Raw genomic sequence first — 17897 nt, forward strand, 5'->3', positions numbered from 1 at the left:
GTTTTGTGATTTAGATGTATTATCTGAGGCTGTTCTACACCATCCTAGAGAGAGTACCATCCTCAGAGCCCTACTGCATGAGAGGGACATCTGCAGTGTCATCGTCCCTTGCCACAAGAAGCTCATTTAATTAGTTTTATTTTTGTAAGGAGTTACAGCGAGGAGAACTCAAAGTTCTTTCTTCCACAAGACAAATTAGGACTTTGGTTTTTGATGGGTTAGCTTCAGTTTTAGTTATTGCTTTGTGGATTCAGCTCAGTAAATCCTCACACTGGCTAATGGTGGAGCAGCACCGTGAGGAGCTGAAAGGAGCTGAAGTCTCTAAAAATACAGCCTCTTACACACTGTGGGGTTCAAGCTCCTAGTCACTAAGTGTGCATTGCAGGGTCTACTCTAGGCTGAAGCGGAGGAAAAACAGATGTCAGGATGGAAGGCTCTCCCTTTCAGGGCCACACTCTTTTTCTGAGAAGAGTAGATAATGATTCCTGGTACAGATAGGTCTCTTTCTTTTCTCAGTGTTAGGTTTTAAGTAAAAGTTAGGGTTTTACTTCTGTGAACAGACATCATGACCAAGGCAACTCCTATAAAGACAACATTTAAACGGCCAGCTTACAGGTTCAGAGGTTCAGTCCATTATCATCAAGGTGGGAGCGTGGCAGCATCCAGGCAGGCACAGTGCAGGAGGAGCTGAGAGTTCTACATCTTCTTCTGAAGGCTGCTAGTGGAAGACTCAATTCCAGACAGCTAGGACTAGGGTAGTAAAGCCCACACCCACAGTGACACACCTACTCCAACAGGGCCACACCTCCTAATTGTACCGCTCCCTGGGCCAAGCATATACAAACCATCACACTCAGCTATGAGACACTTAGAATCTTCACTTCATTTGTCCCTAGGACATAAACATTTCAACCAGCTGGTTCGGTTTCCTTGTGAAACTAAGACAGCTTTCATTTAAAGAGAAAGAAATAGAAATCTCACTGTTTAAAAAAAAAAAAAACCAAAAACAAACAAAACCCCATTGCTGTTAAATGCTTCTCTTTTATAGGATAAAGATTACTTTTATTTGTTAGTTGATTCAGGGCTCCTAAGGTTAGTGAAGATTTTCATGTGTGTTTTACTTATCGTTTATCAGTTGCTGCTTTTTTAATAAACTGCCTCTGATTTTTTTGTAAGATTGTGATTATTTAAGGACTTCTTTTTAAAGATTTATGTCTGTTTTATCTGCACACTGTATGGTGTGTGGTGCCTGAGGAGGGCGGCAGATCACTGGGACTGCAGTTACAGACAGTCGTGAGCCTCCAGTTGGGTGCTGGGGACTGAACCTGGGTCCTCTGCAGGGGTAACAAATGCCCCAAACCACTGAGCCATCTCTCCAGCGTCATGAGGCTGTTCTTTAGAGCCTGATATAGTGTGTTTCGTGCTCCTGTAACAGAGTACTTGAGTTTGGGCAATTTATAAAGACCAGAGATCCATTCTCTTGTGTTCTGGATGATCCTGACCCAGGGTCAAGGGCCTGGCTTCTGATGCAAACAAGCAAGACAGAGGCACCTATCCCTCAGGCCTATTTTAGAGCATGGTTAAATCCATTCAGAAGGGCGGAGCCATCAGGATCCGAATATCCCCCAAGGGCTAGCCTCTTACCATTGTTTTGCTATGAATTAAGTTTCTAGCATGTGAATTTTAGAGGAAATAAAAATATTTGAACTATTGCAAAGGAATAGTTATAATAGGAAGTGCCTAGACCAATTAAAATATTATGAGGGTTTATAAGCATAGACTATAACTATTAGTTATCAAAGAGATTTATGTATTTGTTGATATGAAAATTGGTCGTGGCGTAATGAGTGCCAAAAATGTGGAGTAGCATGGGGCTGGAGAGCTGGTGTAGTGGTTAAGAACACTTACTGCTCTAGCAGGGAACTCAGCCCAGCACTCACATCAAGGGGCTCACACTTTTCTGTATCTCCCATGGAGTCTAATGCCCTTCAGCTTTTGTAGGCACTTACATGGATAAAGTGGATATAAACTTACACAGGCATACATATACATGTAGTTTTTTTTAAATCCAAAGAAAGAAAGTAGCACATACAGTATTTAGCCACATAATATTGTACTAGTAAATCTGGATATGTAACATTGGCAGATGTCAAGGAGATATTCCCCCAAATTTTAATAATAATGAGCTCTAAGCTAGGTGTGGTGGCACACACCTGTAATACCAGCATCTGGGAAAGTGGAGGGAGGGAGGGAGGTTAGTTAGTTCAGGGTCATTCTCAGCTATGTAGTAAGCTTGTGGTTGTTCTGGATAACAGGAGACACTGTTTCAAAAATGAAAAAACAATGGTCCTTTGGTTATTCTAATTTTTTTTGTGTTGCGTACCACATATTTTATGTATAAATAGATAAATATATTTTAAGTGACCATATATTATTTTTAAGAAAACAAGTTAAATTAGAAAATACTTTCTCCATGAGGTAATTTGAAGACTGTATGGTGAATAAACTCAGCACATTTATGTAAGTGCTCAATGGGGAAAAAAAGAAAGAAACCACTTTCTCAGGGTAGCACTTGCCTAGCAAGCTCAAGGTTTGGTCCTTAGCTCTGGGAACAAACAAACAAAAACAACAACAAAAAACCCAACTTTCTCTGAGCCGGTTTATTTGCTAAAGGAAGAACATCATGTATACACAGTTGTGTTGATGTGTTAGTTACCTACCTCAGTGCTGTGACAAAGTGCCTGCTGCTTATCCCAGCAGGGGTGTGAGGTGGCTGGGGTGTGAGGTGGCTGGGGTGTGAAGTGACAGGGGTGTGAGGTGGCCAGGATGTGAGGTGGCTGGGGTGTGAGGTGACAGGGATGTGAGGTGGCTGGAGTGTGAAGTGACAGGGATGTGAGGTGGCTGGGGTGTGAGGTGGCTGGGGTGTGAGGTGGCTGGGGTGTGAAGTGACAGGGATGTGAGGTGGCTGGGGTGTGAAGTGGCTGGGGTGTGAAGTGACAGGGATGTGAGGTGGCTGGGGTGTGAGGTGGCTGGGGTGTGAGGTGGCCGAGGTGTGATGTGACTGGGGTGTGAGGTGGCTGGGGTGTGAAGTGGCTGGTCAGGAAGGGGCAGAGAGAGATGAATTCTGGTAATCTACTTGTTGGCTCCTCTGTATTCAGGCCAGGACCCTAACCGACAGGATGGTGCCACCCATATTCAGTTAAGCCTCCCTGGTGACATCCTCACAGCTATGCCCAGAGCTGTGTTTCTTAGGTTATTCAAGTTCTGTCAAGTTGACAGTTGTCTTAGGATTTCTGTTGCTGTGATAAAGCACCGTGACTTAAAGCAGCCTGGGGAGGAAAGGGTTAATGTTTTATATCTCCTGGGTCACAGTCTCAAGGGAGACAGAGTCATGCAGAGGCTGAAGAACTGTGCTGCTTACTGGCTTGCTCAGCCTGCTTTCTTACACCGCACAGGACCACCTGCCCAGGGTGGCACCCCCACAGAGGGCCAGAAGCCCCTTCATCAGTCATTAATGAAGAAAATACACTACAGACTTGCCTACTGGCCGTCTGCTGGAGGCATCTTCTCAACTGAGCTCCCTTTCCCCAAAACCTTCTAGCTTGTGTCAAGTTGATAAAACAAAAACCAAGCAAACAAACCCCAACCAGGACGCTAATCGATTAGCTATCCCAAACGCCACTGATCCAGACAATGTCAGTGGTCTGGTAACCCATTGCAAGTTATTGTTGGTTCAAATACCTCTTCCCCCTCCTCCCCCTCCCCCCTCTTCCTTCTCCCCCTCCTCCTCCCCCTCCTTCTCTCCCCTCCTCCCCCTCCCCCTCTTCCTCCTCCCCCCTCCTCCTCCCCCTCCTCTTCCCCCTCTTCCTCCCCCCTCCTCCCCCTCCCCCCTCTTCCTTCTCCCCCCTCCTCTCCCCCTCTTCCTCTTCCTCCTCCTCTTCTTCTTTATATGATGTTGTGGTTTGCCCTGGAGTTACCTGTATTTTGATGCTAATTCCGCTGCCTCAAGGACAGCTGTCTAGTCATGTACGCAAGACTCATGTGACCTCACCCAAACTTTCTCCCCATTTAATTTGTAAAATACAGGTGAGGGTCAGGTACAGGATAGAAGGAGGCCTGTCATTGGAGGAGAAGGAAGGATGGGGGGGAGAGAAGTTTGAAGGAAGAGGAGGAGACTGGAACAGAAAGGAAGAAGAGACAGGAGGGAAAGGGCGAGAAGCCATGGCAGGTGACGTTAAGATTCCACTCTGTGTATTTACAGGTTGTTAATGTTCTTAAGGGATGGATGGTACTTGGCTTTGTATGTTTAGGTGGGCAATTATATCTTATCAATTGGGTCAAAGGTTATTGTGTTGTGTGTTCTTCCATGTGTAGATTTAAGTGTAATGGAGTGTGGGGTGGCTGGTCTGGGCCGCCATGGAGCTGGGATGTGTGTTTCTGACATGGAAACCTGCCTTGGGAACTAGTTAGGTAGAGAGATTGCTGCCAGCTCAGAGAGAGGCCTTCGGCAGTGTGATATGGGATGGAGCAGAGCGGGTGAGACGCTTTGCTGACTGAGAATTAAGACATCCAGCAGACATCTTGGAGCACTGCGGTGCTGAACCTAGCGAGGTAAAAGACAACCATACTTTTTTTTATTTTTTATATTTTTACAACAACAATATGAGATATGTTTTGGGCTAAAAGTAAGATGTTATTCTCAGTTCTTCAAATATCAAGACTCATAGGATACTTATAGAGACCTATGAGTTTGTGGAATCCAATCCTCATAGGGTCTGTACACATCGTGAAGAGGTTGAGATTATGAGTGGAATATGTCAACCTACCACACCCTGACCGACTGACTGACTGCATCTTTGTCAAGCTACCACATCCTGACCGACTGACTGACTGCATCTATGTCAACCTACCACACCCTGACAGACTGACTGACTGCATCAGAGCGTTCTTCACATCTTCCCAGGACCTGATAGGCAGGCTCCCAACTGACAGACGAGAACGTATAGGAATGTCACCAAACAACCTGCAGTCAGAACACAAGGGACACAGGACACAGGCCTCCAACACCCTTAGTCTCTTCGGTCCTGCTGAAGAATTTGGCAATCACGATGATAGGCTGTTTAGGAATTTTTTTCCTCCCTCAGAACTCTATAGTAGTCTCGCCACAGCACCTCAGGGATGGGAGCAGCTCCTGTTGTTTTTTTCAGCAATGACCCGTGTCTGCTCACTGACCAGTGTCCACAGTTTATCTGGGTTGACGGTTGGGCAGAAGCTCTGGTTCTTCTCTAAGTGATAATACCTCATTTCGACCCTCCCAGACTCACCTCATGGTATCTGTGGAAGTTAATCCTGTGCAGATGCATGCCTCCAGCACTCCCCTGGCCTCTTGACTACGTCTTGTGCTTCCTAATGAGGTGGTGTGGCTCAGTGGCCCCTGAGTTTCCAGGGCTCCCTTAGTGAGGACAGCACGGCAGTGGCCGCCTGCCTGAGCACGCTAACCTGTCAAGCATTGTAGCTTAGCAATCGTTAACACACTTTCCCTAGGAAGATGTGCGATAACGCCTATTCACCCCAGATAGGACACCAGCAGACCAAAGAACTTACTCTAGTTAAGAGCAGCTTGGTGAGCCCATGGGGTCACCTGGGTTCCTCACAGGAACATGGTTGAGTTGGGTGACTGTCACTGCAAATCCTTACCCTAGCATGTGGTGACTTACAATAGCTGTGCTGCCAGAGTCTATTTCCTGTCAGCCTTTCACCTCCTGTGCACTCTAATAGAGTCAATTTCCTGTCAGCCTTTCACCTCCTGTGCACTCTAACAGAGTCAATTTCCTGTCAGCTTTTCACCTCCTGTGCACTCTAACAGCTGGGATACAGGAAGCGGGGCTGGGAGGTGGGGGAGGACGGAACCGGAAGGAACAAGCACCTGGAATCCCTGACCTCAGCTAGGGAATGTTCTGAGGCTGTTTGTGTGGGACCCATTCAAGCGATCACCGCTAGTCTGATTTAAAGATGGCAGGCCTGTGTCATAGCAGGGGATAGAATCGTACAGCTACAGAGTATCTGTTGCTTACCCTCCTGATTGCTTGCCTGGTGGGAACCTGCACATCACTCACCACCACTGCCTACCTCAAAAGACGACTCCACATTTGTACATTATTAGCTTAGGAAAAATCAAAATCCAAGTTTCAGAGGTTTTTTTTTTTGTTTTGTTTTGTTTTGTTTTTTTTGAGACAAGTTTTGCTTCGTGGCCCAGGCTAGCTTTGAACTACTACCTTCTGCCTGCTTCAGTCTCTCGAATCCGAGAATGTTGCATCCATACCGTTCACCTCCAAGTACGCCCTCTGATGAATGTACAACGCTTTTGCATTGTAATAAACAGTCGAGAGCTGGATGGTGTTAAGGTGGAGAGGTGGGGGCCATCTGAGCCTTTATTTGATCCTCAAGATCAGTGGATCTTAACTTAATGCAGCGACCCTTTAATACAGTTCCTCGTGTTTGACCCCCCAACCCTAAAATTATTTTCGTTGCTGCTTCCATAACGTTAATTTTGCTACTATTACAAAGCACAGTATAAATATCTAATATGCAGGATGGCCTTAGGCGACCCCATGAATGGGGTCATTTGACCCCCAAAGGGGTTGTGACCCACGGGTTGAGAACCGCTGTTCTAGATGGTAGAGAATGTTCTCATTAGGAGAAGGACAAGAGCTTTGCTTTGCTTGAACTTCTTGTGCTTCGTGATGCTAGTTTTTCTGACACACCGTGGCCTGTCCATGTTGTCGAGCAACATCCTGATAAAAATATTTGATGTGAATTAATACTGAGTGGTGATAAGAAGAAGGGAGGTAGTTTGGAAGACAAGGATTCCAGGACACCAAGCAAACGTAAAAACAGTAGTAACTGTTGGCAGGAAGTGGGGGCACCTGTAAAATCAGCAGTGCGGGCTCGGCTGTTTCAGGTCCTCTCCACCTGTCCCCTGATCTAAATCTGTGGATTGCCTTTGACAGGGTGTTTTAAGCCTTGAGTATTGTGTTGGTATCATTGGCGGCAAACCGAAACAGTCATACTACTTTGCTGGATTTCAAGGTCAGTGACTAAGTATGATTATTTTTTAATTATTTTCTTTTAAATGTGGAAAGTAATTATGAGATTTTTGGAGACAAGCTGGTTAACGGAGACCAACGCGTCCCTCATTCTGTGGGCCATCCTGTCAGCCACTCGGGCTGGTCATTTGGTCCACAGCGTAATTGGATTCCTTAAAATTCGTGCTTAATTTCTGTTAGTGCCCAAACAAAGCACAATCTATTGGTTTCCATGAATTGCAGAAGACCCCGCTGCATTCTGCAGCTGATATTTACATACTTCCTTTTCCCCGGTCTTTAGCGGTGTTAGTTGATTAAATGACAAGCAATATGTTCTTGCTGTCAGCACAGAGAAGCCAATGCATTTTTCATATGCAAACTGTAGAGTATAATTGTGTGTTTGTGAAAGTAATTTCATCACCAAAAATTAAATGACAGTCTCATCGCTTTATAAAATTCTGCTTATACAAGCATGTTTGATTATGCAAAGTTAATCTATGCCGCGCAGACCTGCGTTTCTGTTGGCGAGCCTCAGGCCGGCAGGCTGTTACACCTAGCCCTTTTTTTCAGCTGCTCTACATAGAAATTGGATTGTAAGCAGTGTCATAATAAGGTGTTTTGTGAATTACTTGTCTTCTGTTTTGTCCTTGCAGATGACAGTTTGATTTACATGGATCCTCATTACTGCCAGTCTTTTGTAGATGTCAGCATAAAGGATTTCCCTCTCGAGGTACTGTACGTGGAGAGCTGGTATTGTTCTCTGACTGTACGAGGCAGACTGTTATCTAGAGGTGTGCTAGGCAGCCATGCTTTTGCAGTATTACAACCACAAGTTACTATTTCGCTAGTCTGTAAAACCGTAGTCAACGCTGGTCACAGGCTGCGAGCTTGGCTGCTGAAGTTTCATTTGTGATCTGCTATCTTCTTCATTCATGTCCGTCCCTCACTCCTTAGAGACCTTGATGTGAAATAAATGATCAAGGCTCTGAGTACTTGTGTAGCCAGCTGTCTAAGCTGAGAAGACTTTAGAGGGTTAGGTCTGTCCCGGAAGGAGAGGAGACAAAAGGACAGTTTCCCAAAAAAAAGTGGACCGCTTGGTATAGAGTGGCGGGGTGAGATCTTGGAGCCCTGCCTCTGCGTACATCCTCGGGTTTATGTGGACTTCTAGCAGTCACTGATCCTCATTTCATAGACTCTTCTGTCCCTGTCATTTATCATCCAGTGTTATATCAGAGGAGTTTGAGTTTGAAAGGGAGACGGGTAACTATTCTGTCAGACCAGGACGATTTTGGTCAGGATTGGCAAGGGCAGTGGTTATAAAGGGAGGTGCTGGTGCGAAGTATGTTAAACATTCTGCTTCAGAAATGACTTTTGAGCTGATATTAACACTAGTATTCAAGGGAGTCAATATGAAAACGAACTACAAGATTAAAGTCTGGTTTAGGAAGATGTATTATAGAACAGCCTAGCCTCTTCTGTAAGTTATGTGTTCCTCAGTTCGTAGAATGCTGCATGTGAGCCTTAACACACCTTAGGAGGTCCACTGGGCAGCCGTGCCCTAGCTGTCTAGGTCAGAGCACTGCCACAGGGCCCCAAACCTCACATCTCACCTCTGCTTCACTCATACCACGTGAGGATGTCAAACCGCTGTACATCCCAAGCAGCCTTGCTGTGATCTGTGCACACACTACTGAAGCCTTGCACAGATGAATAATATTCATACTCTAAAAACTCTTTTATACTTTAATGCCAAAAATCAGTTTTGTAGATTTTTTTAGTGGATGAAGAAATTTAAATTGCAAACCTTTTTATCCAATTCCATGTAAATAATTACTTGCAATCCTGATGTTTTAAATGAGTGACCTAACAGGGTTGTGAAATCTGAACCACGAGATTTAAGCTAGAGAATGTGTTTAAATATATTCTTGCTATTATTCTTCCTTGTTGATTTCTTACATTTTTACAGTTGAACTTTTAACATTTTGAAATTAAGTTAGGCCAACTTCTTTCTGAGCTGTCATTTATTAAATATTCTAGATGAAAGTCTGTAGACCTCTCTTGAACTCTTCCGTGTATCGCCAAGTGCTTTTGTTATGTCTTTATTTAATTTTCATCTTTGTGACACTGCCTCAAATACGTTAGGATATGTTGTTGATTTAGCTCGTGTAATTGAGTAGAGTCTTCCCCATCTTTAGTTATCTTCATTGAGGGTTTTTGTTTGTTTTTTAAGACAAGGTTTCTCTCTCTCTAGCCCTGGCTGGCCTAGAACTTGCTATGTAGCTCAGGTTGGGCTTAGACTCATGGGGACTTGCTTGCCTCTGCCCCAATCAGCGCAGGGATTAAAGGTGTGCATCACCACGTCCGTCTGAGGCAGCTGTTAGTGTGTAAACCACATATGCGATTTTCCGAGGAGACAGTGGGGTTCAGAGGAGCTGTTTAACAAATTTAGAGAAAACGCCGTGAAAAGACGGTGAAAAAGCAGAAGAGAATGAGGGTAACGTGGGGCCTTAGCAGCGAGTGCAGACTGAGTTGCAGGTTTTCATTGTCAGTGACCAGAATAAGACAGAGTCTTAGTTGTTGGAGTGGGAGGAGGACACACATGTGTGCATTCATGTGTGGGCATGTGTATAGCTTACAAATATAATTTATTTGTGTACTCACACGAAATGTATATGCAATGTTTTTCCTACTCAGCTTCAGCTCAGGGTTGGGGGATTGCTTCCACCAGCCTGGCCTGCCGGCACGTCTGTGGGGCATTTTCTTGATTGCTAGTTGGCATAGGAAGGCTGTGGCTGGTGTCACCCTTAGGCAGGAGGTCCTGGGCTGTAAGAAAGTTGGCTGAGCTGAAGCTAGGCTGTGGGGCAGTGAGCAGCACTCCTCCATGGTTTCTGCTGTGAGCTCCTGCCTTGAGTTCTGCCCTGACACCCCTCATTTGTGGACTGTGACCCAAAAGCTGAAATAAACTTCTTTCCAAGTTACATTTGGCCCTGCTGCTATCAGGCAACAGAACCCAGACTAGGGCAATATTACATAAATATTATTAGTGAAGTAAGGCTTCCTAAACCAGACACTGCGAGTTCTTATTTCATGTGCTTCCAGAATCATAGACTGTGTTCTTTAAGATGATATTTTAATTTTTTATTATTATGTTTTGAGATGGGGGTCTCACTGTGTCACCCTGGCTGGCCTAGAACTCACTTTGTAGACCAAGCTGGCCTTGAACTCACAGAGACCCATGGCCTTCCAAGTGCTGAGATTACTGGCATGTGCCAACACTGCGGACAAATGCTAAGTTCTTAAAGGAAAGAAAAGTCCTGTTAATGGGCATGTTTATCTGTTCCAATTCCTAGGTCCCCTATTCCAACTTCCAGACCCTGGGAGGATCAATCACCACCAATAAATTAAGAGAAATAGTGGCATTGAAGTTATTAGACAGACAGACAGACAGGTGAGGAAGGTGAATTTGTCAGGCAGAGATACATTCTTTATGACTCACACATGTGAACTACAGTTAGCAGGCATGTTCTCTCACATGTGAACTGCAGTTAGAAGGCATGTTCTCTCACATGTGAACTATAGTTAGCAGGCACAGGCATGTTCTCTCACATGTGAACTGCAGTTAGAAGGCATGTTCTCTCACATGTGAACTACAGTTAGCAGGCGCAGGCGTGTTCTCTCACATGTGAACTGCAGTTAGCAGGCGTGTTCTCTCACATGTGAACTACAGTTAGAAGGCATGTTCTCTCACATGTGAACTGCAGTCAGCAGGCCTGTTCTCACATGTGAACTGCAGTTAGCAGGTGCAGGCGTGTTCTCTCACATGTGAACTACAGTTAGAAGGCATGTTCTCTCACATGTGAACTGCAGTTAGCAGGCATGTTCTCTCACATGTGAACTGCAGTTAGCAGGCATGTTCTCTCACATGTGAACTGCAGTTAGAAGGCATGTTCTCTCACGTGTGAACTACAGTTAGCAGGCGCAGGCGTGTTCTCTCACATGTGAACTGCAGTTAGAAGGCATGTTCTTTCACATGTGAACTGCAGTTAGCAGGCATGTTCTCTCACATGTGAACTGCAGTTAGAAGGCATGTTCTCTCACATGTGAACTACAGTTAGCAGGCGCAGGCATGTTCTCTCACATGTGAACTGCAGTTAGCAGGCGTGTTCTCTCACATGTGAACTACAGTTAGAAGGCATGTTCTCTCACATGTGAACTGCAGTTAGCAGGCATGTTCTCTCACATGTGAACTGCAGTTAGAAGGCATGTTCTCTCACGTGTGAACTACAGTTAGCAGGCGCAGGCGTGTTCTCTCACATGTGAACTACAGTTAGAAGGCATGTTCTCTCACATGTGAACTGCAGTTAGCAGGCATGTTCTCTCACATGTGAACTGCAGTTAGCAGGCATGTTCTTTACTACTTAGGAAGCTTCATCCCAAGCTCCACAATAGCATAGGCATACCTAAATATAATTGTTCTGGTATCGTTTATATGTTTAGGTAATAAAATCCATTATGCCAATAATTATTATTCTTAGAGCATATATAAAGAGTATGGATCCACCATATCTCTTTTAGAAATGAAATCTTAATTAAACACATAATCATGTCTGGAATTTAATAGGTGCCTAATAATTATTTGTTCAGGCAATGAATAAATGATGCATTAAAACGAAATAAATAGGAGTTGATTCTTCTTTTTCCAGAAATATATTTCATTGTTACAGAAGGAAGTATACATAGTTATTACTCCCTAAATTGTGTATGTAGGTAGAGGCTGCTATTACCAGACATCAGAATTTTAAAATTATACACGCATAGCTTAAAGAGTTATCATAAAATGAACCTAGACCAGCAGCACCACTTTGGAGTATATTTAAAAGGCGGACTTATTTCACAATGAGTAAAAATGATTCGAAATGATTCGGAATTTAAATTAATATTGTTTTGACTTCAGAATCTTAGGTAAACACAAAACAATGTGACTTAAACAGAGATGGACCTGAGGTGCCCTTCTGAGTCCTCCTCCTCATGCAGGGACAGCCAGGAGCAGCTTCACTGTTGAGTAAAATCAGGGACTTGTAGCTGTGCTTTGTGGGTAATGAACAAGTTCGTTTTAGACATCGAGGAAAGCACAAGTTACAGGTCAGTGTTTGTGGCTCTTTTCTATGGACACTGTGGTGGAGCAGGCACATGCTAGTCTAGTTACTGATTGTAGGAAAGGCTCTAGTCAGTGCTTTGTGGCGAGAAGGACACAGTTACAGGTGAGATAAATCTGTGCCACTGGACCTTGTACAGACTTTCTGACTGCCTTCCTTACCAGGTAGTAAGAACTGAAGAATCAGTTCTTGTTACCGGGTTTCAACAAATTTGGCTATTTTTAGATATGCTCTATGTAAAATAATTTATTTTCTTATAAATATGACCTAGAACTGTGCCTTGTACCCCAACACACTCCTCCATATTGCAACGTACAGTTTTCTTAGCTATTCTGTGCTTCAGATCTGTTTCTTAGTCTCTTTAAAATAAAATAATTGAAACCGTAGTAGGGAAAGTCCAGTGAAACAGCGCTTGTATTGGGTAGTGCCGGAGAGATCTACGTTAGCTAGCGTGGACCCCACTAATTGAAGAAGGCATTAGCTAGGCACTTTGTACAGGTCAGGGTTGGTGCATGTTTACTGCGTGCTGTTGACTCAGACACAGAATTGGCCTGCTCAGAACGTATGCCCTTTGCAGAGCCCCCATGGGCGAGTTTCGCCTGCCTCATCTCATGCTCTTCATGGGAATGAATATTAGAAAAGAAAATTAGGAGAAATTCAATTATGGGACAATAATTTTACACTCAGGAGGCCGAGGCTGGTGGGTTCCTGTGAGTTGGAGGCCAGCCTGGTCTACATTGCCAAGTCTATGCTAGCCAGGGCTACACAGTGACAGACTGTATCAAAGAATAGATGAACAAAACCACAAGAATGACAAAATCAAACAAACAGAACCCTGAAGCTGTCTGTGTCAGTGCAGGGCATTTGCACAAGCCTGTGGTTTGGGTGTTATAGACTAGTCTTATTAAAAGAGTTAAGCATTAGGAGGAACCTTCATATATCCACATGCACACACAAGACTAAAGTGAACCCTCATCCACATGCGCATGAAAGGTATTTGTTCCACTTTAATTCCAAACAACTATGGTACGACTTGAATCTTTACATTTTAAAAAAGACTTATTTATTTTATATTAGGTGTGTGATATGTGCCTTTCGTGTGTGCAGTGCCCACGGAGGCCAGAAGGGGGCATTGGATCCCTTGGCACTGGAGTTACTGGCAGTTGGGAACCACTTTGGTGTGTGGGGGGGGGTTGGGTCCTCTGCAACAGTAGCCAGTACTCTTAACCACCAAGTTATCTTTCCCGCCCCTGAACATAACAGTTTTAATTCAGCAACCCGTAGGTATTTGGTTCATTTCTCACCTTTAGCTATATGATAAAACTGCTATGAATTCATAAACAATGAAGAATCTCTAATAAAACAGACTGAACTCAGCCTCTCAGAGATGGCTGGCTAACATGGCTGGTTCTGGACTGGACCATACATGCTGACTCTGGTGGTCTGTGTTTCTTCCTTTCTTCGAGTATCAGAAATGTGTCCCGTGTTTGGTGAACTGGCTTTGTTTTGCTGAACAGTATAGTGTCATGAGGCTGAAGGTTTGGTTAAAAATACACAAGGCTGGGTTGGGGATTTAGCTCAGTGGTAGAGCGCTTGCCTAGGAAGCGCAAGGCCCTGGGTTCAGTCCCCAGCTCCGAAAAAAAGAACCAAAAAAAAAAAAAAAATACACAAGGCTGGTTCTTGTGTTTTGCATCTTTATAGAGAATGGTAAGGGCTAAAATGCTCCTTAGGAAATGTATTTATTATATTTTTAGAAAAAGTCCATCAAGTAAGGGAAAATTAATTCCAGACTATTTTAAAAATTGCAGACATTCCACTGTCCATCTCCTAAGAAGATGTCATTTCGAAAAATGGATCCTAGTTGCACGATAGGATTTTACTGTCGAAATGTCCAGGACTTTGAACGAGCATCTGAAGAAATCACTAAGGTACCTAATTAAAAGCACTGCGTAATAATGTTCGTAAATTATATGATTTCTATTCCATGACAATAAGTGTGTAAACTGTTACGTGTACATACATGTACATTCCTCCTTGAATGTTACCAACTTTGGGGAGCCAGCATTTCCGTCTGATGGAGCCAGCGACTTGTTAAAAGTGTTGTCCACTAGGTGGCAGTGTTGAAATAAAAATCCTGTCATCTGTGGCCCTGGGCAAGCAATTAGGTTCCATCCTATTTGAAGAGGATTTTAAAGGGCACTCCCTTAGGGGTAGAAAAAAAATTAATGAAGTATTTGATCAAGTCAAATTTCATTTCTTTTTAGTCCAAGTGGTTCTTTTATTTATTTTTTTAAAAGAGAAGTGATCTTTTTGGGTTTCTTAGAACTGCTTTAATAAACCCTTGCAGTCACTGTGTCTTGTCTGGTCTGGTTTACTTAAGGGCTCGTTGAAGTAGTTACTCAGCCAGCCCCTCGCTACATTTAAGCATGCTTTTGGTACACGGGTACTGCTGAGCCACACACAGAGCTTTAATGCCTCCTGTATTCAGTACAAGTAACTGGATGGCTGTCTTTATCGGGGCCAGGGGTTACATAGGCTGCCCTTTCACGGCAAGTCGGAACAGACTAGAATCACTGTGAGGCATTCGGAGCTGGCACGCAGAAGTCATAGGAATTTCAGAACTGTTTGGCATCCAGTTACTTTTATTCATTCAGGAAGGTAGACATAGGTTAACATTTTACTGCAACAATGTAAACATAGTATGAAAATGCTAAATACAGTGTCTCGAGTGGGAATTTTAGTTTACTTGACCTGCCAAGAGAAAAAGGGAAATTTAACAGGATTGTGACAGAAAAAATGAGCAAGGAGACCCCCTCCTCTGTCTACCACAGACCTCACCTCCTCTCCTTCCCTGGCCACAGGGAGGCCAGCGAGCAGAGCAGAGCACGGGGCTCTCATTGCTTCCTTTCCTGAAATCATGGTTGACAGTGTGTATTCTGGGTTGATACTCCTTTGTCTTCGTAAAATACCATGTATGTCCTAAAATAAATAAATCCAGGCAATCTAGTGATAGATGCTGATATTGATAAATATTTCCCACAGAAAGGCAAATTTCTCTGTTTTCTTTGGCTTACTTTCTTTTTTTTTTTTTTTTTTTTTTTTCTCGGAGCTGGGGACTGGGGAGCTGGGGACCGAACCCAGGGCCTTGCGCTTCCTAGGCAAGCGCTCTACCACTGAGCTAAATCCCCAACCCCTTTGGCTTACTTTCTATTTGGATTAGAATAAGTGTGTTTGTAACAGGAGTGCAATACTGTGGCCGAGGTCAACCGAAGCATTTACCGAGGAGTTGCATGTGACTTTCTGATCAAAAATAGTCACCATGGCTTCTTCACCAGAAATGCAATTAGAACTGGAGAAGAAACTGCCGAGATGTGTTCTGGAAGTACCGAGAATTTTTAAGAACCAGTAAACCGTTGTCTTAAGCCAGTGGCCGTGGAGTAGCATCGAAGCCCAGCTTTGTCACTCACTGTTGCTTGGGCAGTTCTGAGTGAAGCACACACCCCCAACACCAGAACTCGGCATTTTCAGTCAGCCCAACCGTTTTCTCTCTTTTTTTCTAATAGGATTTATCTTTTGTTTTCTTATGTTGAAAATGAAGCCAGGCAGTCTAGAGTGCCCTGTTTAGTTGTAATGTTCTATGCTGTGTGATTGAAAAGTGTTAATAAAAATTATTAAGGTAATAATCGGATGGAGCCTAGTCTCCAGGTATGTACATAACCAGTGCACACAGAGCGTAAAATGACTGGGATGCAGTTCCTGCTTCGAATAAGACATGGAGCCTCTAGACCGGAGTAACACGCTGAAGGAGGGAATCCGGCAAGCAGACATATATTACAGCGAATCTGATAAGCATCCTTTGGAATCTAGAAATAAATTGACGAGGAAGGAAGTGAGTTGAACCCAGAGAGACAGCATATCCAAGTCAAAGTATTTTATTGTGCTGGTGATATTTAAGCCGAGCCTGAAAGTGTACGCATAATTTCCATTGCTTAGTAAGAAGGGAATGTACTTAAAGCCAAGGGAATGATCCAGGAGAAGGCCAAGAGAAGGGCCACTGGGGCCACACCCAGGCAGGGGCACAGCTGGGCAGGGTTCACTTTGACGGAAGTCCTGTGTATATATGGGACAGGGTCTCTGTCCTCTGACTATCTGAGCAGAACCCTGAAGGGTGTGCTCTGGAGAGTTCAGTTCTACCAAAGCGATCTTTTACATCAGCCTTGAAAAACTACTTGTAAATTAATCCAGGGTGTGTCACCTTATATTTTCATGTGGCACTAAAGACAAACACACACACACACACACACACACACACACACACACACACACACACAAAATCTCCCTTCATACTAGAAAACATTGTGGGTATAGTGATCGTGATTTCCCCTTTCATTTATTTGTACAAAATTGTTTAAGTTATAAGTGATGAAAAGAAACGTGTTCATTAATGGTGCAGCGGTCACACGTGTGGGAAGAAGCAGTGAAGACTCTGTAGGAATGTCTGTGGCTTAGGAAACACTGCGCTAGGAAGTAGCACAGCCTGAGTGACACTAGGGACGTACGCTGACATAATATTGTAGAGAGGCATGAATGTCAGGCTGGAGCAGCACATTAATAATGTATTTTATGCCATTAAAATTTAAATTTCAGGCATATAGACATGAAAAAAGTGCCTGTATTCTAGCACTGAGCTTATGAAAAATTACACATATACTATAATTGGTCATAAACCCCGTGTAAGTGGCTCTTTCCCCAGCTGCCTTCCTTTTCTTACTTGTTTCTGGTAACTTACATACTGGGTCAGTCCATCACACCCATTTTGATACATCTATAAACATCATACGCTACTTTGTTACCTAAGTTCTCAGTCTTTCTTTTGTTGATGGTCATTTAACTTGTTTCTAAAACCTAAAATTGTTTATTTCAAGTTTTAGTTACAAATAACATCCTATTGTATTTTCTTTTTAAAAGTTATTTATTTATTTGTTCATCTTTTTTCAGGATAGGGTTTCTTTTGTGTAGCCCTGGCAGTCCTGGAACTAGCTCTGTAGACCAGGCTGGCCTTGACCTCACAGAGATCTACCTGCCTCTGCCTCCTGAGTGCTGGGATTAAGGGCGTGCACCACCACCTCCTGGCTAGAGTTATTTATTTTTGTGTGTATGGGTGTTTTATCTGCAACCATTAAGCATATCACATGTACTGCAGTTCCTATGAAGACCAGAAGAGGGCGGCAGATCCCCTGGGAGTGGAGTTAGAGATGGAGCTCCCCTGTGGGTGCTAGGGATTGAACCCAGGTTCTGTGTAAGTGCTTTAATCACTGAGCCATTTGTTGAGCCCTACAAATAGTGTTTTAAAGAATATTCCTATGCATACCTAATTCTTCACAATTGTGTTAGACATTCTCTGTACATTGGAGTAGAAATGCTGGGCACAGGGCTGTGACGTTCTATTTGCCTCCTGTTGTTGGATGCTGGCCAGAGTGATCCTAAAAGCAGTATGCAAGAATTCCCAACACCTCATGCGCTGGCACTTGAGACTGCCTGACTTAAAACTTATAAACAGTCTACTAGATAGAGTTAGTATGTTTGTATTTTAATCTGTATTTCTCTGACTGAAGGTGACACTGACCACCTGGATGATGGTGAATCCATGTAGTCA

General features: G+C 43.7%; 1 protein-coding gene across 5 annotated transcripts in view; it reads left to right on the plus strand.

The window, feature by feature from the left end:
• The window catches only part of Atg4c (autophagy related 4C, cysteine peptidase), a 68455-nt gene that overhangs the window by 34188 nt on the left and 16370 nt on the right, over nucleotides 1–17897 (plus strand). For all 5 annotated transcript variants that reach the window (NM_001107948.1, XM_087549061.1, XM_087549059.1 and 2 more), the window contains 3 exon segments: nucleotides 7011–7089; nucleotides 7739–7815; nucleotides 14050–14169. In NM_001107948.1, coding sequence (NP_001101418.1) covers nucleotides 7011–7089; nucleotides 7739–7815; nucleotides 14050–14169 — 276 coding nt within the window.

This window comes from Rattus norvegicus, chromosome 5, assembly GCF_021556685.1.
Source record: "Rattus norvegicus strain SHRSP/BbbUtx chromosome 5, alternate assembly SHRSP_T2T, whole genome shotgun sequence".
Taxonomy (NCBI): Eukaryota; Metazoa; Chordata; class Mammalia; order Rodentia; family Muridae; genus Rattus; species Rattus norvegicus.